Raw genomic sequence first — 24,722 nt, 5'->3', positions numbered from 1 at the left:
CTTGATGACCTCTGTCCACTGTCGAAAGCGCCTTCATTGGGCATGTGAGTATCGAAACTGGACCTGGCAGCAGTGGAAGAAGGTTGCCTGGTCCGATGAGTCCCGTTTTCTTTTAGATCACGTGGATGGCCGTGTACGCGTGCGCCATTTACCTGGGGAAGTGATGGCACCAGGATGCACTGTGGGAAGACGACAAGCCGGTGGAGGGAGTGTGATGCTCCGGGCAATGTTCTGCTGGGAAACCCTGGGTCCGGCCATTCATGTGGACGTCAATTTGACACGTGTCACCTACCTAAACATCGTTGCAGACCAGGTACACCCCTTCATGGCAATGGTATTCCCCGATGGTAGTGGCCTCTTTCAGCAGGATAATGCGCCCTGCCACACTGCACACATTGTTCAGGAATGGTTTGAGGAACATGATGAAGTGTTCACGATGTTGTCCTGGCCTCCAAATTCTCCAGATCTCAATCCGATTGAGCATTTGTGGGATGTGCTGGATCGACAAGTCCAATCCACGGCGGCTCCACTTTGCAACTTACAGAACTTGAAGGATCTGCTGCTGATGTTTTGGTGCCAGATACCACAGGACACCTTCAGGGGTCTTGTAGAGTTCATTCCTCGACGGGTCGGCGCTGTTTTGGCGGCACACGGAGGACCAGCAGCATATTAGGCAGGTGATCTATATATATATATATCATAATGTTTTGGCATATATATATATATATATATATATATATATGCCAAAACATTATGATATATATATATATATATATATATTAGTGCATTCAGAAAGTATTCAGACCCCTTCACTTTTTCCACATTTTGCTATGTTACAGCCTTATTTTTAAATGGATTTAATTCCTTTATTTAATTACACACAATACCACGTAATAAAAAAGGGACAACAGGTGTTTAGAAAATTTTGCAAAGTATTGAAAAAGAAATAACTGAAATTTCACATTACATAAGTATTCAGACCCTTTGCTGTGACACACAAAATTGAGCTGATGTTCATCCTGTTTCCATTGATTATCCTCGAGATGTTTCTACAACTTGATTGGAGTCCACCAGTGGTACATTAAATTGATTGGACAACGTTTGGAAAGGCATACACCTGTCGATATCTGGTCCCACAGTTGACAGTGCATGTCAGAGCAAAACCAAGCCATGAAGACAAAGACATTGGCCATAGACCTCCGAGACAGGATTGCGCCAAGCCACAGATCTGGGGAAGGGTATAAAACAATTTCTGCAGCATTGCAGGCCCCGAAGAGCGCAGTGGCCTCCGTCATTCTTAAATGGAAGAACTTTGGAACCACCAGGACTCTTCATAGAGCTGGCCGCCCGGCCAAACTGAGCAATCGGGGGAGAAAGGTCTCGATCAAGGAGGTGACCAAGAACCCGATGGTCACTCTGACAGAGCTCCAGAGTTCCTCTGTGAAGTTGGGAGAACCTTTGAGAAGAACAACTATATCTGCAGCACTCCACCAATCAGGCCTTTATAGTAGTGGCCAGATGGAAACCACTCCTCAGTAAAAGGCACATGACAGTCTGCTTGGAGTTTGCCAAAAGGCACCTAAAGGACTCTCAGACCATGAGAAACAAGATTCTCTGGTCTGATGAAACCTAGATTGAACTCTTTGGCCTGAATGCCAAGCGGCACCGCTCATCGCCTGGCCAATACCATACCTACGGTGAAGCATGGTGGTGGCAGCATCATGCTGCGGGGATGCGAGGAACTGGGAGACTAGTCAGGATCGAGGTAAAGATGAACGGAACAAAGTACAGAGAGATCCTTGAAAAAGTGAAGGGGTCTGAATATTATATATATATATTAAACCAAGTGGACCCATTGGGCCCAAACCTCTCCTGCATTGGTGCAGCACCCTATCCTCCCCCCTCCCTCCTCCCCTCCACCCTCCCCTCCCCCCTCCCTCCACATCCATCCCCCTCCCCCCTCACTCCATCCCCCTCAACCCTCCTTTCCTTCCTCCCTCCCTCCACCCCTCCCTCCCTAGGAGATAGATTTAAACTTTAAAATGTGACTAACTAAAAATATAACACCGATTTCAATGAAACTTCTTCCATTAGCACCAAAGAGACGACGGTGAGTAAGGTGGGCGTAAAATTCTCACGCTATTGTGTACCGTTTTGGCTGTAGTTCAGGAACAAACAAACAAACAAACGAGAGTTTTAGTATATAGATGTACATGAATATGCATATACTGTTTTTATAGATGTGTGTGTGTGTACTTGTGGGTACGTGTCTATATAAACACTGAACTTTTTTCTCTCATTTATCATATTGTTTACAGTATACAATGTTTATATATTCTGTAGTGCTGCAGCAAGCTAGAATGTCATTGTACTACCTGGGACACATGACAATAAAACACTTGACTCTTGACTCTCTCTCTTGAATGGCTGAGGAGACTTAATGGGCCAAATGGCCTAATTCTGCTCCAGAAGCTTATGAATAATGAATATATTTATTAATGTGGAGTGTGGACGAAGTAAAAGTTTGATTATTTACTCCTTATTATAAAGAAATAATATATAAAAATATATAATATATAAAGAAATAATAATATATAATAGGGATAAAGAAATCTTTATTGTTACCTCTACTTTCTGTATGTCTGATACGGTTTGATGCTAAATCTGGAATCCAACAAATACATTTCTCATTTTTGGCACAAAATAAATTAGTATTATGTGATGGGAAGTTTGCTTTACCCTTTCCTGTCTTTGCTGCTCCTAAAACAATAATTTCTCCCATTGGATAAAGTGTTTGTAATTTCATCAATTTTCTCCATTACATACATGGGAACAAAATTTTTTTTTTAACATTTGTCTGACAATTGCAGTACAAAATTAAGAAAGGTGGTGTCTTTAAATGTATGTTTATGTGTTTTAATATATTTTATTTTTTCCATAATGGCACTGGTTTGGTCGGATGCATATTTACCCTTTTTATCCTTGCAAAGGCAGGCTTTTCTGGTACAAGTCCAAAATCTATAGCATTTTCCTCACTGGAATCCACTTTTTGCTTAAATCTGGGAGTATAGTCATAGATGAAATGCGGCAATATTTTTCCACCAATGTTGACAGCAAGAAGCAAGGGGGATCCAGGGTTCATTGGTATTTTTCAAATAAATGCATAAATACACTCAACTCTCATTTATCTGTTCTCTTTGCACCTGGAATTCCCATGCAACTGACAAAAATGTCTAAGACTATGATGCATTCATAATGTTTTACAGGAATACAGTTTAACCTTAAAATATTGAATTTCAATATGAACCATTGTTATTTAAAACAAAAAGGAAACAATATTGCTCGGCAATTTATTTAAAGGTTCATGCATGGGATGTTAATGCATGATGAACGGCACTTAATTTTTTGAGCAAGTCTTAGACAACCAGTATGTTCATGTAATCAGAACCACTCCCATTCCCATGGATCTGGAGAGCTGAGAGGATACTGCATTATTGAATAATTACATCCCAAGGGTAGAATTATAGCCCATTGCTTTCCCCAGGTCAACTCTTCTCTTTAGAGGAGAGTAGACAACAATATTATAATAAATGAACTGTCATATTCATACAGTCATAGTCATGACAGTAGAAACAGGTCCTTCAGCCCAACATGCCCACACTGACCAACATGTCTCATCTACACTAGTCCCACCTGCCTGTGTTTGGCCCATATCCCTCTACACCTGTCCTATCCATATACCTGTCTAAATGTTTCTTGAACATTGCGGTGGTACCTGCCTCAACTACCTCCTCCAGCAGCTCGTTTCATACACCCACCGCCCTTTGTATTGCAACATATTGGGTTGAAGTCAGTCCAAAATTTTAAAAGGAATCACTCTACTCGTGAAGCTGCTGCTCTTTGACTGGAGAAATTGTACACACTGGTGAATCACTCTTTGTCATGTATGGGATTCCGTGCACAGGATAATACAGACTTAGGGAGGAAAGCTGAAGCGAACAATTCAACGGCATTATTATTTATACCACAGTTATATGATTTAATTTGTTTACCAAATTATCTTTGTCTTTATTTAGTCCTAATCTCACATGGCGGGACGTGCAGCGCCTGATTGTCCAGACCTGTAAGATCACCGACCCCTTAAGCAAAGACTGGAAGATAAACGGAGCAGGCTACCACGTTCACCACAAGTAAGAAACCAATTCATGAAAGTTTTTTTAATATATATGTGTGTGGAGTTGGGTCTTTGTATATAAGGAATTGCAATAAAGTCAGATTTGGTTGATTGAGTTGAAGATGAAAATATTGAGAAAAAAATTGTGATTAGACCAAGAACAGGCCTGGATCTGAAATTCAAAAAAAAAAAGGAAAAAAAAATCAACGCTGCTTGAAGCAACATAACTGTTTTCTCGATTAATTGAAAATGTTATCTTCCTTTGAAAATCCGTTTGATTAAAACACTCTGGTTGCCAATGCTACACATATTTTCCTGTAGAAAATATTATTAATGATTTCTGTCTGCGAATGAAACTATTTCCTGCAGCTGAACCAAAATGATTTTCTTCAAGTGCAATTATGGTCATTTTTTTTAGCTTTCTGACGAGAAGTGACTGGTTTTCATTTCTCATTGCCCCTGGCTTAAGCAGTGGAACTCTATGACATGGAGATTTACCAGAGGAAGAAAGTTACCATCACAGTAGGAGCCTAATGCCAGTCTGACAGGATAAGTTTTCAAATATTGTTGTTAAGGGCAGCTATATGAAGACTTCTCTCTCTCTTTGAGAAAATAGGGAATGATAAACCAGTTAGCCTGACATCAGTGGTTGGGAGTGCTGCATCCATAACTAAGGAAGTCGGAACCAGGAAAATAATAATAGGAATGGATGGAGTCCGTACAATTTTATGAATGAAAATCATATTTTACACATCAGCTGGAGGTTTTTGAGGTCATATGGGGATAAGAGCAAACCAGTCATTGCAGTGTACTTGGTCTTTCAGAAAGCATTTGATTTTGGAAGGTTCTGTCTCCACGATGTATGATCTAAGAGTCTCAGTTTTTCCCACAACTTTTGCAAGTGTCCACATTTTCAGAACATGATCCTGGCCATGAACATCCTGTCCTCTCAGATGTTCTGGCAATGGTTTGGCATGTCTGTTGAAATACTGACTCTCTTCAGTTTGAGAATTAGTCGGACGTTGTCATATATCCTCCTGGTCATGTGGAGGATGTATTTGATCTTGAACCCTTTAACACAAGAGGTTATTAAATAAAATTAGACCACATGATATCACGGATAATATACTGAAGCACATTCAGGATTGGTAAAAAGAGAGAAAACAGAAGGGATAAACAAGCCGTTGTCAGGTTGGGAAGCCGTGGACCATGACTGATGGCGCAAAGAGGGATCAGTGTTGAGAACCAAGCTATTTGCAAGTTATATCAATGATTTTAATAAAGTGATCAAATGTTATGTATCCAAGTTTGCCGATGATACAAAGTGAGGTGTCAGTGTTGGCTGGCCGTGAGGAGAGTACTGATGGGCTTCAGAGGAATGTAGACTGGCAACATGAATGGGCAATGCCATGGCGGATGGAATACAGTGTAGAAAAAGTTAATGTCATCCACTTTGTTAGAAAAAATAGAAAACTAGCAATTTATTTAAAACAGCAAGAGATTTCTAATTTAATGACTTTTTTAATTAATACGGCAGACAACTTTGTTTGTGTGCTATCCAGTCAAATCATACTATACCCGTGTACAATCAACCCATACACAAGTACAACGGGTAATGGAAAGAGTAAAATACAAAAGTGTAAAATACAAACATTACAGTTACGGAGAAACTTTACAGAAGGAGCTGTTCCTGAATCTGGTGATACATGCTTTCAAGCTTTTGTGTCTTCTGCCTGATGAGAAATGGGTGGATGACTGGGTGGAAATGGTTCTTGATAAGGTCATAGGTTATAGGAGCAGAAGTAGGCCATTTGACCCATTGCATCTGGTCCACCATTCAATCATGGCTGATCTAACTTTCCTCTCAACCCCATTCTACTGCCTTCCCCCCATAACCCTTGACACCCTTGCTAATCAAGAATCTGCCAATCTCCACCATAGAAATACCCAATGACCTGGCCTCCCACAGCCTTCCGTGGCAATGAATTCCTCAATGATTATGTTGACTGCTTTCCCGAGGCAGCGTAAAGTGTAGGTGGAATTAATGAGGGCAGAGGGTCGGTGAGTGTGGGGAGGCTGGTTCATATGATGAACTCGGCTACATCTACAACAATTTCTTGTGGTCTTAGGCAGAGCTGTTGCCAAACTAACCTGACCAAGTATATCGATTGATGGTTGAGGTGAGGGTGGAATTGAGTCAAATGCAGGGTCAACTGGAGGCCAGTTACTGGAGGGGGAATCTGACAGGAGATGGATGACTGAGTGGGGGTGGCAGTTGGAAGTATCTTTGACTGGTTTTGGCTGAGACATGCGCGGCACTTTATCAGAGACCTTCTGAAAATCCAGGTAAACCACCTCCACTGACTCTCCTTTGTCGATACTGCTATTTAATCCTTCAAAGAATTCCAACAGATTTGTCAGATAAGAGCTCGCTTTCACAAAACCATGCTGACTTTGGCCAATTTTATCATGAGTTTCTAAATACCCATCCTCTATAATGGACTCAAATCTTATCTACCACTGAAGTCAGGCGAACTGGCCTATAATTTCCACTCTTCTGCTTTCCTCCCTTCTTGAACAACGGAGTAATAGTTGCAATTTCCCAATCATCAGGGACCTCTCCTGACAGTGAATCTTGAAAGATCACAACTAATGCCTCCACAATCTCTGGGGCCACCTCTTTCAGAACCCTACAGTGCAGTCCATCTGGTCCAGGTGACTTATCCACCTTCTGATCTTTTAACTTCCCAAGTTCCTTCTCCTTAGTAATAGCCACTCCACTAACCTCTACCCCCCAACCCTCTTGAATTTCAGGCATGTTGCTGGTGTCTTCCACTGTGAAGACCGATGCAAAAAAGTTGCCATTTCTTCATTCTCCATTATCACTTCTCCAGCATAATTTTCCAGCAGTCCATTCTTGCCTCTTTCTTACTCTTTATATATCTGAATAAACTTTTGCTCTCCTCTTTAATATTATTGGCTAGTTTACTTTCATATTTCATCTTTTCTCCCTGTACTGCCTCTTTAATTACTTTCTGTTTTTTTAAAAAGCTTCCCAATCCTCTGGCTTCTGACTAATCTTTGCAATGTGACGTGCCTTCTATTTTAGTTTTATGCTGTCTTTGACTTCCCTTGTCAGCCACAGTCACCTCATTCTCCCATTAGAATCGGTCTTCCTCTTTTGAATTAATAGATCCTGCATCTTCCGAATTATTCCCAGAAATTCCTGCCATTGCTGTTCCACCGTCATTTCTGCTAGTGTCCCTTTTTAATCGACTTTAGCCAGCTCCTCCCTCATGCCTCTTTAGTCACCTTTACTCAGCTGTAACACCGACACATCCAATGTCATCTTCTCCCTCTCAAATTGCTTTTGAATTTTATCATATTATGGTCACTGAGTGTCAACCTACTAGTGGTTTCATTACCTTAAGCTCCATAATCAAATCTGGCTCATTACACAACACTAAATCCAGAATTGCCTTTTCCCTGGTAGGCTCCACTACAAGCTGTTCTTTTTGCATGCTAACCAAACAGATCAGATATACCATACAGAAATACAATCAAATCAAACTCAAGTACAATAGATAGAGCAAAGGAGAAGATACAGAGTGCAGAATATAGTTCTCAGCATTGCACCACATCAGTACCGTAGACAAAGTCCACAGTGGGATACAAGTGAATCAGCCAGCACCCTTGCTTATGGAAGGATTGTTCAGAAACCTAATAACGGAGGGAAGAAGCTGTTCCTGAGTCTGGTGCTGCGTGCTTTCAAGCTTCTGTATCCTTTGCCTGATGGCAGTAGGGAAAATAAAGAAATTCTGTGGTGGGACAATTCTTTGATTATGTAGGCTGCTTTTCCGAGGCATCGTAAAATGAAGCTGAAGTCAATGGTCCGTTTGATGGATTTGTTTCAATGAAAATCCTCGAAACAATATTCAAATGTGTGTTGCAAGTGATTGCATGTCACACTGCAGAGAACATAGAACATAGAACAGTACAGCACCAGGAACAGTACCTTCGGCCCACAATGTCCGTGCCGAATATGATGCTGTTAAACTAATTTCTTCTGCCGGCATGTTATCCATATACCTCAATTTCCTACATATCCATGTGCCTATCTAAAAGCATCTTAAATACCACTATCGTATCTGCCTCCACCACCACCGATGGCAGCACTTTCCAATTACCCACCACTCTCTGTGTAAAATAATTTCCCCACACATCTCCTTTAACTTCGGTCCCTCTCACCTTTCAGCTGTGCCTTTTAGACTTTGACATGTCCATTCTGGGGAAGAGTTTCTGACTGCTTCCCCTCTCTATTCCTCTCATAATTTTATGTACTTCTATCAGGTCTTCCCTCAGTCTCTGACACACCAGAGAAAACAATTCAAACCTATCCTAACTCTCCCTATAACTAATACATGTCCAACCTCTTCTGTACATTGACATGTTGGGAGCATGGAGGACTCAGTAGCTCATTGTGATATTTGGAGGGGCTCCATCAATTTCCATTAAAAATGAATTTTCATTATTATTTAATACCCTAAACAACTTTTCCTCTATGATCCAGTTACTGGCCACATTTCAGTACAAATTAATTTTCATGTTCATTAGTCACAGGAGCAGAATTAGGCCATTCGGCCCATCGAGTCTACTCCACCATTCCACCATGGCTAATCTATCTTTCCCTCTCAACCCCATTCTCCTCCCATAACCTTTGACACCCTTCCTAATCAAAAATCTGTCGATCCCTACTTTAAAAATATCCAATGACTTTGCCTCCAGAGCTGTCAGTGGCAATGAATTCCACAGATTCCCCACCCTCTGGCTGAAGAAATTTCTCCTCATCTCCTTTCTAAAGGTGTGTCCTTTTATTCTGCGGCAATGCCCTCTGACCCTAGGCTTTCCCACTAGTGGAAACATCCTCACCACATTCACTCTGTTCAGGCATTTCACTAGTTGATACATTTCCATGAGGTCCCCCCCATCCTTCTAAACTTCAGCGAGTACAGACCCAGAGCCGTCAATCGTTCCTCATGCGTTAACCCAATCATTCCCGCGATTTTTACATGTAAAAATTTTCACATTCAGTTCCCACAAATGGAATCAAGCCTCTGCCAACTTTCATCCAGAGGCAGCAACACTTTTTGTGGTTTAGTTCAAGTGCAACTATTCATGAATAAATCAATGACTAATTAAGTGAGCACAATTGCAAAGGTTTGACAACAAATCATTTGTATCCCCGTTACCTAGAAATCCAAGTGCAAGCACAGTCCCTGCAAACTAACCAAGGGCTGAGCAAGGGTCATCTCTGTTTTGTTTAAACACACAAAATGTACCCAACAAACTAAGAATACTGAGCCCTTGCATCTGGTTATTTCATCTTTCAAATCTCTATTTTGCTTTACCATTTTGTATAATATTTTGTATTTCCCCTATTTCTAATGAACTGCTTTTTGTTCAAATCTGTCTTTGATCTCTTTTCACATTGAAGCAGTAACCTGCTGGGACAAAGGGAAAAAAAATGCGTAGAGTAGAAATAAAGTTAATGGCGAAGTAGCTAATGGTATTAATGTGAGGGGATGTGTATTTATCAAGAACAGCATGGCCTTAGGAGCTGTTGATAAGCGGAACAAAAATTAGCCAACATTTGGCTGCATTGAACCAAGCCTCTCAGTAAATCTTTGATTTCTGCTGAACAATTTAGTGCTTTCTCTGAAACATTATCCCCAGTTGAGCTGCTCAATTAAGAAGGAGTAATAAATTATCCCACACAGAAGCGTCTCATTGTGAGCGGCTCACCCCATTGTAAAAGTGACACACAGGCAACTGGTCTGTTGCCGGACAGCAGTCACTGTGTTTGGACACACTTGTTATTTAAATACAGCAGTCAGTGCAAGAGGTTAAAGCAGGCCAGCTTAAACCTAACCCCTCTGGCTCTGGGAGAATCCCGCGGAGGGATTAATGAATGTGATTTTCCTGCATTTACTGCACTGATTGCTGGATAATGGTTTACCAACAATAACATTTTACCAATCCCCTTTCTCCAGTCCCATCTCATTGCTTCCACTGTGGGGGTGGTGATTGATTATGCAGGCATAATCAGAGCAGTAAACAGATTTGGGTCACCTCTGTAGAAAGATTATTTCACTTCAAAGACAGGTGCTTAATGGGCTTCCCAAGTCTTAAATAAAGGTTTTTGTACCAAAATGTTTGACCTAACTCAGGGTCATTCGTCTTCTCATGATCTGGTTCTTTAAAATTTGTTGATGTCCTTTCAGTCATTTCACAAATATATTCTCTTCCCACTGGGAATATTTATCTTAGAGAAAGATTTGGAAAGGTCTGTGAATGAGCTGTTTTCAAATTGGGAATTATTTTGGCCGAATCCCATTGTAAAAATATTACATTGCTTTCAGCATTGTCACTTTTTTGTATTCAAAAATCTGAAAAATATTCCCAATATTTCAATGCATATGATTTCTCATTAAAGCTTGGTAAAAATAGCCAAATTTATTCCACCAAATGAAAAGTTGTTTGAGCTAAAGAACTATGAAACTAAAAGGAAAAGTATATTTTGGTGTTTTTATTCCCTTCTAACTCTGCCTCTCTATTAGTGAAAAGTCTAAAATGTCCACAACTTTGGTGGTGCTTGCTTCTCGGAATAGTTATCTAGCAGAAGATATTCCTTCCTTTTAAACTTGGTTTTGAAGAATGCATGAAATAAACAAAATAAATTAATTTAGTTTGGTTTTAATTATTGTCACAAGTACCGAGGTACAGAGAAAAGCTTTTGTTGCATACTAACCAATCAGCGGAAAGACAATACACGATTACAATTGAGCCACCAACAGTGTACAGATACATGATATAGGGAATAATGGTCAGTGCACGATAAAGTTCAATAAAACACCGATTAAAGATAGTCCGAGGGTTTCCTATGAGGGAAATAGTCGCCCAGGACTACTCTCTAGTTGTTGCTAGGATGGTTCAGTTGCCTGATAACAGCTGGGAAGAAACTGTCCCTGAATCTGTCGGTGTGCGGTTTTATACTTCTATATCTCTCACCTGATGGGAGGGGGCGGCAAGAGGGAGTGGCCGGGGTGCAACTCGTCCTTGATTATGCTGGTGTCCTTGCCGAGGCAGCGTGAGGTGTAAATGGAGTCAATTATTTCCAAGTTAACTACTTCTAGATTATCTTTACTGCCATATTTTATTTTTTCGATATTTACCTGTCTGGTGGAAGCAGAATTTGGCTGAGGTTTCGCAATCAGAGATTTCTAAAGGCATGTGCTGAGGTGTTTTGTAGCGAAAACAAATAACACTCCATGGCAGTGCACTGAGTATTAGAGCAGCTTACTGCAATTGAGTATGAAGGTGGAGAACAAGATGTATCATTAAATATTTGAAATGCTTCTTGGTGGTCTTTATTATGTGATATAAACATAATGGGTTGGCGGAGTTGAAAATCCACTTTGTCAAAACTCTTGCGATTTCTGCCGAATACGAACCATATATGAACCCAATATATGACCCGTTTCTGCCTAATATGAACCACTTTATCCAATTCGAAGAAGGCCAATGTCAAGGATGTTAAGGGCTTTCGCAAGGATGTTAGGGATGACTGATTGAGAATTTCCTGATCACCTTTCATAGGCCAGAAACTGGGTGTACCAATCCATTCAGCAGCAAGAGCACGGGCCACTTTGGGTTTCCAGGCAGTATCTGTAGCTTGGATTTGGGATAAGGCAAATTTCCAAGCCTTGATATTGATATTGATTTACAGTCATAGAGTCACACAGCGTGGAAACAGGACCTTCAGCCCAACTTGCCCACACCGATCAACATGTCCCATCTACACTAGTGCACCTGCCTGCATTTGGCCACTCTAAACCTATCCTATCCATGTGCCTATCTAATTGTTTCTTAAACATTGCGATAGTCCCTGCCTCAACTACCTCCTCTGGCAGCTCGTTCCGTACACACATCACACTGTGTGAAAAGTAATCCCTCAGATTCCTTTTCAATCTTTTCCCTTTTATGTTAAATCTATGTCCGCTGGTTCTCAATTCCCCTACTCTGGGCAAGAGACTCTGTGCGTCTAACTGATGTCTGCCTGTCATGATTTTATACACCTCTACAAGATCACCCCTCATCCTCCTGCGCTCCAAGGAATAGGTCCCAGCCTACTCAACCTCTCCCTATAGCTCACACCCTCGAGTCCTGGGAATATCCTCATCAATCTAATTTCTCTAACTTCAAGAAACCCTTTCCCTCTCTCTCTGCCCCTCCCCCACCTTAGTCGTCCTGCTAGTTCCACTGTTTACATTCATATATCCCTTCGATATCACCTCTTCCACAGCCAACAATGGACCATTGTGGGCTCCTCCTTTCCTGGGTCATCGATGCCGGCTCTGATTTGTTCTGAGCTTTTTCATACCTCTAGTGTCCCTCTCCCCGACTCTCAGTCTGAAGAAGGGTCTCAACCCAAAATGTCACCTATCCCTTTTCTCCAGAGGTGCTGCCTGATCCACTGAGTCACTGCAGCATTTTGCAAGCCACATTTCCAAGCCACATGTTCATTTAATTTCTGAGCAATCAGCCAGCCTTAGTGTTAATGGAAACCATTGTCCAGACTCAATGCTCCATTTTGTAGCATCTTGGGGCAGGTAATGGCCAACAATCTTCTATATACTAAAACTCTTGTTTGTTTGTTTGTTTGTTTGTTCCTGAACTATAGCCAAAACGGTACATGATAGTGCAACAATTTTAGGCCCACCTTGCTCCCCGTCATCCCTTTGGTGCTAATGGAAGAAATTTCATTGAAATCGGTGTTATATTTTTAGTTATTCACATTTTAAAGTTTAAATCTATCTCCTAGGGAGAGAGACGGGAGGGAGGGAGGGAGGGGGGGGGGGGGGGGGGGAGGAGGGAGGATAACATTTTACCAATCCCCTTTTCCAGTCCCATCAACAAGAATCTCTGAAGAACATGGATAGGTGACGTTTTGGGTTGGAACCCATCTTGAGACTGATTGTAGAGGGGATGGAACTGGAAGCAAGAAAAGACTAGGACAAATCAGGGCTGGCAACAAGTGACATCTGGCAGGGTGGCTCCCTGATAGGCCGATTGTTGGCTGGAACGGCTTGATCCCAAGAGGGATACATCGTTGTAAACTGTGGAACTGGTTAACTGACTTTTAATGGAGGAAGGGGGAGGGGAGTGTTTGTATAAATTACCTAAAATTAGAGAATTCAATATTCATACCTCTGGGTTGTAAGCTACCCAAGCGAAATAGGAGGTGCGGCTCCTCCAATTTTGCATCCTGCACATTAGGGGCAATTTGTAGAAGCCACTTAACCTATAAACCTGTGGAATGTGGGTGGACACTGGAGCACCTGGAAAAAACCGATGCAGTCACAGGGAGAACATACAAACTCTGTACAAACAGCACCCATCGTCAGGATCAAATACGGGTCTCTGGCGCTGTAAGGCAGCAACTCTACCGCTGCACCACTGTGCCACCGGATCTCCGGTGCTGTGAAGCACAGCTGCACTACTGGCTTTTCACAAGCTGTGCATCCCAAATTAATCTGCACCACTGTGCCACCCCAAACAGGAAAATGCTGAAATACCAGCTTGAACAACATGTAGAATTGGCAAAAGGACACAAATGCTGGAACAGTTCAGCAGGTCATGCAGTACCTCTGGAGAACATGGACAGGCAACATTTTGAGTCGGGAGTCTTCTTCAGGCTGGTTGTGGGGGGGGGGGGTTTGGAGGGGAAGAAAGCTGGAAGAGATGAGAGGCAGGACAACGTGTTGCAGATAATAGGTAGACAGCTGCCATCTATCTGCCATACTTTGTCCCGCCTCTCCAAGCTTTCTTCCCCCACCCCCCCCCCCCCCCCCCAACTCCACCACAATCAATCTGAAGAAGGCACTCAACCCGAATCATCACCGACCCATGTTTTCCAGAGATGCTGCCTGACCCGCTGAGTTACTCCATCACTTTGTGTCCTTCTCGGTAAACCAGCGTCTGCAGTTCCTTGTTTCTACATAGAGCATTAGCTCTTGGATGTCACTTCATATCTCAATGTGTGCCTGTTGATGAATGGCTGTGTTTCACAAAGCTATGGAAAGATGTTTCGTGTGAGACCCTGTTAAGAAATGAGTCCGACAATAGTGAGAGCATTGGATGATGGTGATGACGTTTTAGAAGGCCTATTGTGCTGTCAGAAAGAGTATTTCATTGTGCAATTGTAAAGGTTTAACAAGGTGTAAAAAAAGTACAGATCTAATTTTTGCTTTGTGTGATGATGGAAGGTCCAGTCAGCTGTTGATTGTACATCTGTGCCAAGTCAACCGTTTTATTGCAATCACTGCAATAGCATTACAGTAAACCCTCGTTATTAAAGACCACTTTATAATGGATTTTGTTATAGCGGACTGTCTCTTTAAGAACACAGGCTGCTAGTTATACACTGAGGAGGCTATTGAAATTGACGAGATATTGAAATTGACAAGGCATAGAAATTGACAAGAAATCGCTTTGATGGACACTTAGCTTTATTAAGCAATGCAGCAAACAACCTTTAGTATTTTTAGCTTGCAGTAACTAAAATACATTTTTAGCTGTTAAAAAGAACTTTGTACTTGAAAACAACTCTTTGATTCACGGAGTGGCCGCTGTGTGGTTGCAGTGGATCCTTTATTCCGTTACAGCGGACAATCGGTAATAATGGACACCATTTACTACCAACCCCCCCAACCCCCCCCCCCCCCCCGGTCCATTATAACGAGGGTTTGCTGCATTCAATAATTTTACCAATAAACTTGTTTTCAATCCATGATAATAAAATGTCGCAGGTATTTTAAGGAAGCAGCGATGTCTGTCTTCTGCCTGAGAGCTTTCAGACTTTGACCACATTGCAGGTGAAAGCTTGGCATGAATATTTAATCTGTTGCCAAACGCACAGTTCAGACGGAAACAGATATGTATATGTGTATAGTCAGGTGCAATTGGATTGCCACAACTCTAGCAGCACAATCAGAGGTTTTATCCGACAGTTCCAGAGAATACTTGATTATCTCCCACTGATTGTACAGTTTAAAGGAGTTAATCAACCTCACATTAATTGCTTTTGCAGTGAGCTGTTCTACATATCTACAACTGCTCTGTGTGGGAAACAATCTTCTAAAGTTTAATAAGCAGCTTATTCTTCTCATTTCCAGAGCCAGCGACCTTTTTTTCCTTTAACTCTTGCAGACTCTTCCTTCAACTCTTTCATTCTGTATGTGATTTGAATATTCCTTTCTCCCCTCATGGGTGAATGGCATGAAATTTTGCAAGCTCTCCAGGACCTGCTGTATTTATTTTTGCATCGAACATATTTTAATATATTATGATAAAATAGGCTGTTCAGCTCATCAGGTCTAATTTAGTTTAGTTTAGAGATATAGCGCGGAAACAAGCCCTTCGGCCCACCAAGTCCACACCAACCAGCGATCCCCGCACACTAACACTATCCTACACACACTAGGGATAATTTACACTTGTACCAAGCCAATTAACCTATAAACCCTTACATCTTTGGAGTGTGGGAGGAAACTGAAGTTCTCAGGGAAAACATACGCGGTCACGGGGAGAACGTACAGACTCCGTACAGGCAGCACCCATAGTCGGGATTGAACCTGGGTCCTCAGCGCTGCGAGCGCTGCAAGGCAACAGCTCTACCGCTGCGCCACCGTGCCGCCCTAGATAAGGTTATATCATAAGATTTATAAGACATATGAGCAGAATTAGACCATTCAGCCCATCAAATCTGCTTCGCCATTCGATCTATTTTCCCCCCTCAATCCCATTCTCCCCATAACCTTTTCACTCCTGCTATCAGGAAGAAGGTATAGGAACCTGAAAATGTACAGGAGCTTTTTCCTACAACCATCAGGCTATTAAACTACAACCTCCAAATGGGCTCCAAACTATATAGACGAGGGGGCATTATTTTTGACTTGACAACTTAGACTTTTGACTATTATTGTCTACATATATGTCTGTTGATGATTCAAGTGCTCATCCACAAACTTTACAAATGTTATGGGAGGACCTGCCGCCACCACTTTCTCAGGCAATGTACTCTGGTTTGCAAATAATTTCCGCAAATTCCTTCAGTCTCCTTAAGCCCATGCCTTTTGCCTGTAGGCCTCTCCAATATCGCCTCTTGCCATCATAATCTTGGGATACAGGGCACAGTGGAGCAGCTGGTAGAACTGTTACTCACAGCGTCAGAGACCTGGGTTCGATCCAGACCGCGGGTGCTGTCCCTGTGGAATTTGCACATTCTCACTGTGACTGCGTGGGTTTCCTCCGGATACTCCGGTTTCCTCCCGCATCCCAAAGATGTGAAGCTTTTGTAAATTAATTGGAGATTGTTATGTTCTTGATTAGTAAGGGGTCAGGCTTCAAGCACCAAGAATCAAGAGTGTTTTATTGTCATATGTCCCAAAACAGAACTATATATATGACCTCAGGAAGGGTGGAGTCCATAATAATAATAATAATAATGCATTACATTTATATAGCGCTTTTCATATACTCAAAGACGCTTTACAGGGATTTAGATAATGGCCCATTGTTGTCTGGGGAAGATATGTTAAGGACGTGGATGCAAGAATAATGAAACTAGTAGGGTGGCTAGGGTGGGTGGGGAGGGGGGAGGACAAGAAATGCAGGAGTTAATAGAAATTAGAGATAACAATGTTCATACTGCTGGGTTATTAGCTGCCGAAGAGAAATATGAGGTGCTGTTTCTCCAATTTGCAAGTGGCCTCATTCTGGCAGTGGGGGAGGCCCAGGACAGAAAGGTCAGTATGGTCATGGGAAGGGGAGGTAAAATGTTTGGCAACCGGGAGAATGCGTAGGCTGAGGTGGACTGAGTGTAAGTGTTCATCAAAACGATCACCAATTGAAGAGATATGGCCGTGGGGACAAACGGGACTTTCCCTGGAGGCCAACTTAGTGGGCATGGACAAGGCGGCTGAAGGGCCTGTTTCCATGCTGTACAATTCTAAGACTCTACTGCACCATCAAAGGTAAGGGGTTGAACCCAAGTCACTGGATCTATGAGACAGCAGAAACAAGAACCATTTGGAAACTGATCAATGATGTCATGAGCTCAGAGGCAAGATTATAAAATGTAACTCCCCCCCCGCCACAACCCCTGCCCTTTCTCCTCCACACTTCCCATTTCTCCCCTCCCCCTCCACCTACATTCCTTCCTCAGGCTTCACAATTTGCAACACTTCAAACCTTTTGTATCACACCATTTTTTCATCTCTAGTCTTTATCCAAACATCTGTCTATCAAAAAAAAACATTGCCTCTGATAACCTATTACCTGACATGCCTGGTCCTGCCTCTCCTCTCTTCTGGCTTTATTTACCCCCCCTTCCCCAACACAGTCTGGAGAAGGGTCCCGACCCAAAACATCACCTACCCATGTTCTCCAGGGATAGACACAAAAAGCTGGAGTAACTCAGTAGGACAGGCAGCATCTCTGGAGAGAAGGAATGGATGACTCCAGGGATGCTGCCTGACCCACTGACTTACTCCAGCACTTTGTGTCATTTTTTAAGCTAAATTAAATCTTGCTAAATTAAATCCTGATTGTTTCCAACATTTTGTGGTTTTATTATCTGGGAAAAAATGGTTTGTAGTCCGCTGAAATGTGGTCCAGGTGTATGGATAGCTTGATTGCAGATTGTTGCCAGTCTGTTCACTGGCTTCCACTTTCTGCTCGCAATTGTTTGCAATGCAATTTATTTCAAGTCATTTAACTGCCTATTGTACTTTATTAAACTGTCAAATTAGTGGACTCTGGAAAAATAACAATAAGACAATAGGTTGTGATCACAATGTTGCATTGGACTTTGGCAAAAGAATGTACGAGGTTGTAACTGTAGAAGCTAAAACAATAAAGTTGTTAACTTCACAGAGTTAGTAAATGAATGAACCTGGCCGTTTAAATGACTAAGAAGGTGAATGGTATTTATTAACAGCTCCAAATCAAGTAGCGGGGATCAGTAATGGATTTAGTATTTTTAAATCTATACCTTGTCAACACTCTCTAGAGTGCGTATATTTAAGTTTGCAGCATATTAAAACAGTGTGTTTATTGTGCTTACTTCATAAGCTTGTCAGACACTTTTCATTTTGTTTTTGACTGAACTGAATTTCTTCACATATTTTAATATTGTTCATCCCCAGCCATTTAATAAATACATCACTTTAAAATATGCTGCGGCATTAAATTTACAGTGTATAAAATATGAATGAAGTTGCACTGATTCAGGTGCATCAAATGTGATTTAATATATTTCTGCAGTGTTATGAAGAGTAAAAGATTACGAGACTGCTCAGGCAGCAAAATAGTGACCTTTGATCCAGAGTTACATCCACTCAGCAAAGAGTACTGAATGAAGGTGTAGTCAAGTCAAGTCAAGTCAATTTATTTGTATAGCACATTTAAAAACAACCCACGTTGACCAAAGTGCTGCACATCTGACTAGGAAAAAAAAAGAAACATACAGTGGCAGGCAGCCAAACACAACGGCGCAGCCATCTTGAACAAAATGTTAATTCAATCACCCACAGTCCAACAACAAAAGCATTAAATAAGCATCAAAATTACACCCCCAAAAAAACCCCAAAAACACAGTCCAACAATAAAAGCACTAAACAGGCACCCAAATTACCCAACCCCAAAAACCCCCAAAACACAGTCCAACAATAAAAGCATTAAATAGGCATTCAAATCACACAACCCCAAAAACCCCCCAAAACACAGTCCAACAATAAAAGCGCTAAACAGGCATTCAAATTACACAACCCCAAAACCCCCAAAAACACAGTCCAACAATAAAAGCATCAAACAGGCACTCAAACCACCCAACCCCAAAAACACACAAAAAAAGAAACATCCATCAAAGAAACATCCATCATGTAGGAATGGAATAACACGTAGATTTGCCGGAACGGAGACTTAATTTAGCTTTTGACGTCAAATCTGCTGAGCAAGGCATTGCAAATAGCATAGACACAAAAAGCTGGAGAAACTCAATGGGACAGGCAGCATCTTTGGAGGGAAGGAATGGGTGACGTTTTTGGTCGAGACCCTTCTTCAGACTCCGAAGAAGGGTCTTGACCAGAAACGTCACCCATTCCTTCACTTCAGAGCTGCTGCCTGTACCGCTGAGTTACTCCAGCTTTTTGTGCCTGTTTTTGGTTTAAACCAGCATCTGCAGTTCCTTCTTACACATTGCAAACAGCATATTTGTCACAAAGGTCCTGATTTGAACTGGTGATACTAAGACTGAAGTGAGCAGTGTGTCATCCCAGCATGAAGCCTGGCTATATTAATTCCCAACCACCCCTCCTGTTAAAAAGAATGGTTTCCAACTGCTCATGGTGTTGATGTAATGAGGAGCCAACAAGTCAGGGAGGATTTCAGCCAGCTAAAGGAGACGGCAAGTTTTGTTTTAGTTTAGTTTAACGATAAAGTGTGGAAACAGGCCCATCGACCCACCAGGTCAATGCTGACCAATGAACACCCGTACACTAGTATAGGAAGGAACTTCAATGCTGCTTTACACCAAACATAGACACAAAATACTCAGCGGGTCAGGCAGCATCTCTGGAGAAAAGGAATAGGTGATCTTTCAGGTCAAGACCCTTCTTTCAGTCTCTTAGTGTTTCTCAGTCTGAAGAAGGATCTCAATCCAAAAAGTCACCTGTTCCTTTTTTCCAGACATGCTGCCTGACCCGCTGAATTACCGTATCATTTTGTGTCTGTCTACCTGTACATTAGTTCGATCCTACACACGAGGGACAATTTACGAAGCCAATTAACCTACAAACCTGCACATCTTTGGAATGTGGGAGGAAACCCGAGCACCCGGAAAAAATCCACGCAATCACAGGGAGAATGTGCAAACTCCGTACAGACAGCACCCATAGTGAGGATTGAACCCGGGTCCCTGGCACTGTAAGGCAGCAACTCTACCACTGTGCCACTGTGCTGCCTTTTGTGCTCTAATTCACCATGATAGCAATAATATTTTAAATATGTTACCTTACTGAGAATTGCCGAATTCATTCAATGGGCATGTTCACCAGTTAGCAAGCACCACTAAAGCTGGTGTTACATGTTGGAATGATCTGAACCTTATATGGAGAGGAGGCTCATTAGATTATTTCAGATAACAATGAACCAATAAAACCAAAACAAATTTCTGAAGAAGGGCTCCCGACTTGAAACACCACCTATCCATGTTCTCCAGGGACGTGGGCTGACACACTGATTTACTCCAACACTTTGCGTCTTTCCTTGGCAAATCAGCATCTGCAGTTCCTTGTTTCAACGAGGAGTGAGTCGTAGTTTGCAGTACTCTGTTACATTCATGATGTTACAGAGGTTCTTACACCAGCAAGAGAGGCCAATTTTGACCTCCTGATCATTGGACTAAGATCTTGCTCGTTCAAGGCTGTTGAATGCTACCTGATCTGCTGAGTTACTTCAGCACTTTGTATCCTTTTGTGTAAACCAGCATCTACAGTTCCTTGTTTCTACATGTGTGTTATCAGGAATTGGTTAATGTCTAGTGACGACTGTCATCACCTGGTATTGTTGAATCAGCAGAAAGAAAGGAAACAAGATGATTTCTATGCCCTCAATTCTTAACCATAACTTCCATGTGGTGGGTGAGCAAATAATGAACAGTTCGTAGCAAAAAAACACAAACTGCTTTCGTAACACAGCAGGTCAGGCAGCATCTCTGGACTACATGGAGAGGTGACGTTTTACATTGGGACTGATAGTAGTAGGGGAGAGAAAGCCGGAAGAGAGGTGGGCAAGGGACAAAGTCAGGCAAGTAATAAGTGGATAAAAAAGATTGCTGACACTGGTTTACAAAAAGACACAAAGTGCTGGAGTAACTCAGTGGGTCAGGCAGCATCTCCGGACAACATTTACAGATGCCGTTTTGGGTCAGGGCCCTTCTCAATATAGGAGGATAGGAGTGTGGTTTGAATGGCCAGTTCATGGTCTAGCAGGAATAGGCAGTGGGGAATTGAGCCTGCGATGAAAATCCAGTGGTAGGCTACATTGCTTGACGTTCCTGTCTTTCTCTCCTCCCCCCGCCTAATTGAACATGGATAGACGAAGAATACCCAGCCTATTATCCAGTAGAGCTCAAATAATAGCTGTTAATCAGTGACACTGTACGGGCTTGTAGCTGCCTCATTTACTATTCATTATTTCATATGCAGTTGTTATCTTTTTTTCAAATGCAGATTGCAAGAAAGATTTGCAGGGTCTATATCGTGTTATAAACTGGGTATACCTGAATAACAGAAGAAAGCTGTAGATACTGGGTTTAGCTTCAGACCACATTTACCCATTCTGTAACTGTGCACAGACATTTCCTTTAAAGTACTAACAGTGGTGGGAGGGGTCATCAGTGGTAATGAGATTATCAGACTGTGACACAGGGTTTCAATACCGGGACTTGCAGTTATAGTCAGCGGTGCCGGGATTAGCAGCAAAGGTCAACAGTATTTCCTGGTACCAAGAATGAGAAAATTCAGCATACCATGATAGCGCTAGTCGAAGGCGTTACATCCTCACCTTAAAGGATTATAACTGAATTACATATCACAAAGAAAACGCATAGGTGATGAGCCCTGGAACTGTTTCCGAATTGGGATTATCACTGGATCAGGGAATTTATTGCCAGAGAAACCAGAACGCAATAGTGTGTGTGCGTTTCAATGTGCCCGCTGACTTGAATTCTTATTTGTCCCAGGTGCCTACATTGATTTAAAAAGGAACCTGCATATCAAATAATGCGGATGGGGAGTCATTTTATTATATTTACATTTGTTTCTAATCAGTTCTAGCGGTACAATAATTCCTAGCGATAAACACGGACTGTCTTTTCCACTGCTTGTGTGCACAACAACATAATTGAAATCAGTAAGATAAATGCCAGGATCTGCTGATATTTCCTTGCAGGCACGTGCAGTCAATTTTTTTAACCATTCCAAGTTAATTTGTGAGTTTTTTAACCACAAGTAAAACGACAGCCCACTGAGGGAATCTGTTGATCAATGGGAAGGGGGATATTTGATCTATCTCATAAAAATAACCAGACTAAAAATAATTTGCAAATGCTCCGTAAGATTGAAGTCAGATAAAACAGTTATTTACGGAATATATTTCTCAAATCCAACAAAAGGACATGATTCCAGCTTTTTTTATTTTTTGGAAGTGTGTGTCCATACTTTTAAATCTGTTTAGTTACAGTCCTGGCCTTTCCAGATAATGAGGCAGGATTCTGGTATTTCATTTACCACTAATAGGCTTGAATTACACAATCACACATCACCAGCAAAACAATTTTTTTTCTCTCTTGGATTAAATCGCTAAGATTGGAAAATTACAGTGAGATGTACAATTTCACAGAATTTGTGACCCTTCAACCTTTACATTAGAAGGACAACCCTGAATCTCGTCTTGTTAGTACAACATAAAGTACAGTTCTATCAAACACGCTTGACCCAATTGATGCCAGTAGTATGAAAATAATGGTGACTTTCAGTGCAATTTTGTTTTCTTTACGAGTTTCATTCCTTGCTCATTAAACAGCAACCCAAGGGAGCAGCAGTCAAGTTTGTCACCCTGAAAAAGACATGCAGTTTTAACCACTTTTTAATGACACCAGAATTTTTCACAGCACTCCACACCCAATGAAGTATTCTGAGCTTTAGTGTGTCACTAGTGCAGCGTGGACCCGTTGGGTACAAACCTCTCCTGCAGGCCTGGCAACACTCCCCCAACTGTTGACCCGTGGATCCATTGCCGGCCAGCGAGTCTTCGCCGGGGATGGGCGAGAAGGGAGAGGAAAGGGGAGAGGCACTCACCCCGGCCCCGGGCGGCCATCGCGGCGGCCAGCAGCAGGAGAGTGGCCGCAAGGCGCCGTGGCCTGTTCGTCCTGCTGGCTGCTATCTTCTTTGACCCTCTGCTGCTGCACTGCACCATGGGAGGAAGGGCAGGCCGGGACGGGCGCTGTTCCTCCTGGCTGGGGTGGGGGGCGCATTTATTAAGGTAATTGTTTTTAAAATGTAAGAAAACTTGATTAATCAAGACCGCAGGCGAATGGTGAGTAGGGTGGGCCTAAAACTGTTGTGCTATCGTATACCGTTTTGGCTGTATTTTGGGAACAAACAAACAAACAAACGTACAAGATGAGAATTTTAGTAATATATCATATCATATCATATCATATCATATATATACAGCCGGAAACAGGCCTTTTCGGCCCTCCAAGTCCAATATACTAGACCAAGTGGACCCGTTGGGCCCAAACCTCTCCTGCATTGGTGCAGCACCCTCTCCTTCACCCCCTCCCTCCCCCTCCCCCCTTCCCCTCCCCATTTCCCCTTCCCCCTCAACCCCCCTTATCCCCCCTCCTCCCCCCTTCCCTCCCTCCCTCCCCCTCCCTCCCTCCTCCATCCCTCCCTAGGAAATAGATTTAAACTTTAAAATGTGAATAACTAAAAATATAACACCGATTTCAATAAAACGACTTGCTTTACCATTAAAGCGACAACGGTGAGTAAGGTGGGCCTAAAATTGTCACGCTATCGTGTACCGTTTTGGCTGTAGTTCGATCACAAATAAACAAACAAACAAGAGTTTTAGTATATAGGTATATGGAAGATTTGTAGACCATCCCTACATATTGTGCCATCCCCACTTATTGATCTTTGACATGTGCTGAAAAAGGTGGTTGGCCTTTGGCTCAAAGAAAATCCATTGATGCGAACATTTACAATAGAACCCTCAAAGGCTTGGTGGTGTTGCATTCACTCTGGCATTATGGCACCCAATTTATCGCGGGAACAACCGTGGCTCCAGTGCAACCTGATAGTTAATTGCAGTTGTGAATTTATTTTAATGGACTTTAGACCTTAGATGGATGTATAGTGCAGAAACAGGCCCTATTTCTACACAGAGGGTGGTGGGTATATGGAGCTAACCAGAGGAGCTAGTTGAGGGAGGTATTATAACAATATTTAAAATATATTAAGGCAGGTACATGGATAGGAAAGGTTTAGAAGTTTTTCGGCCAAATGCAGGCAGGTGGGAGTAGCGTGATTGGGTCATCTTGGTCAGCAAGTTTAACTGAAGGGCCTGTTTCTTTGCTGTATGACAAGGATTCTGAATTCTTTAAAGAGCCTTAGATTTCTCACACAAAACCCTCAATGAAAACAGGAGGCACAAGAGATGCTGGAACCTTGAATAAACAAACAAAGTGCTGAAGAAACTCAACCTGCCAGTCAGCATCTGTGGAAGAAAATGGACAGATGACATTTTGGGTCTTTTAGAGATACAGCGAGGAAACAGGCACTTCGGCCCACCAAGCCTGCACCAACCAGCAATGACCCCTGTACACTTGCACTATCGTACACACTAAAAACAATTTATA

The 24,722-nt window shown here is 42.2% G+C and overlaps 1 protein-coding gene across 1 annotated transcript in view; it reads left to right on the top strand.

Annotated features, from left to right (window-relative positions):
• Positions 1-24,722, top strand: part of LOC144595281 (PC3-like endoprotease variant B) — a 560,764-nt gene that overhangs the window by 365,981 nt on the left and 170,061 nt on the right. The window contains exon 12 of the mRNA XM_078402585.1: positions 4,077-4,190. Coding sequence (XP_078258711.1) covers positions 4,077-4,190 — 114 coding nt within the window. The remainder of the gene's footprint in view (positions 1-4,076; positions 4,191-24,722) is intronic.

Source organism: Rhinoraja longicauda, chromosome 7 (assembly GCF_053455715.1).
Source record: "Rhinoraja longicauda isolate Sanriku21f chromosome 7, sRhiLon1.1, whole genome shotgun sequence".
In the NCBI taxonomy this organism is placed as follows: Eukaryota; Metazoa; Chordata; class Chondrichthyes; order Rajiformes; family Arhynchobatidae; genus Rhinoraja; species Rhinoraja longicauda.
This window is presented reverse-complemented; position numbering and strand designations above follow the sequence as displayed.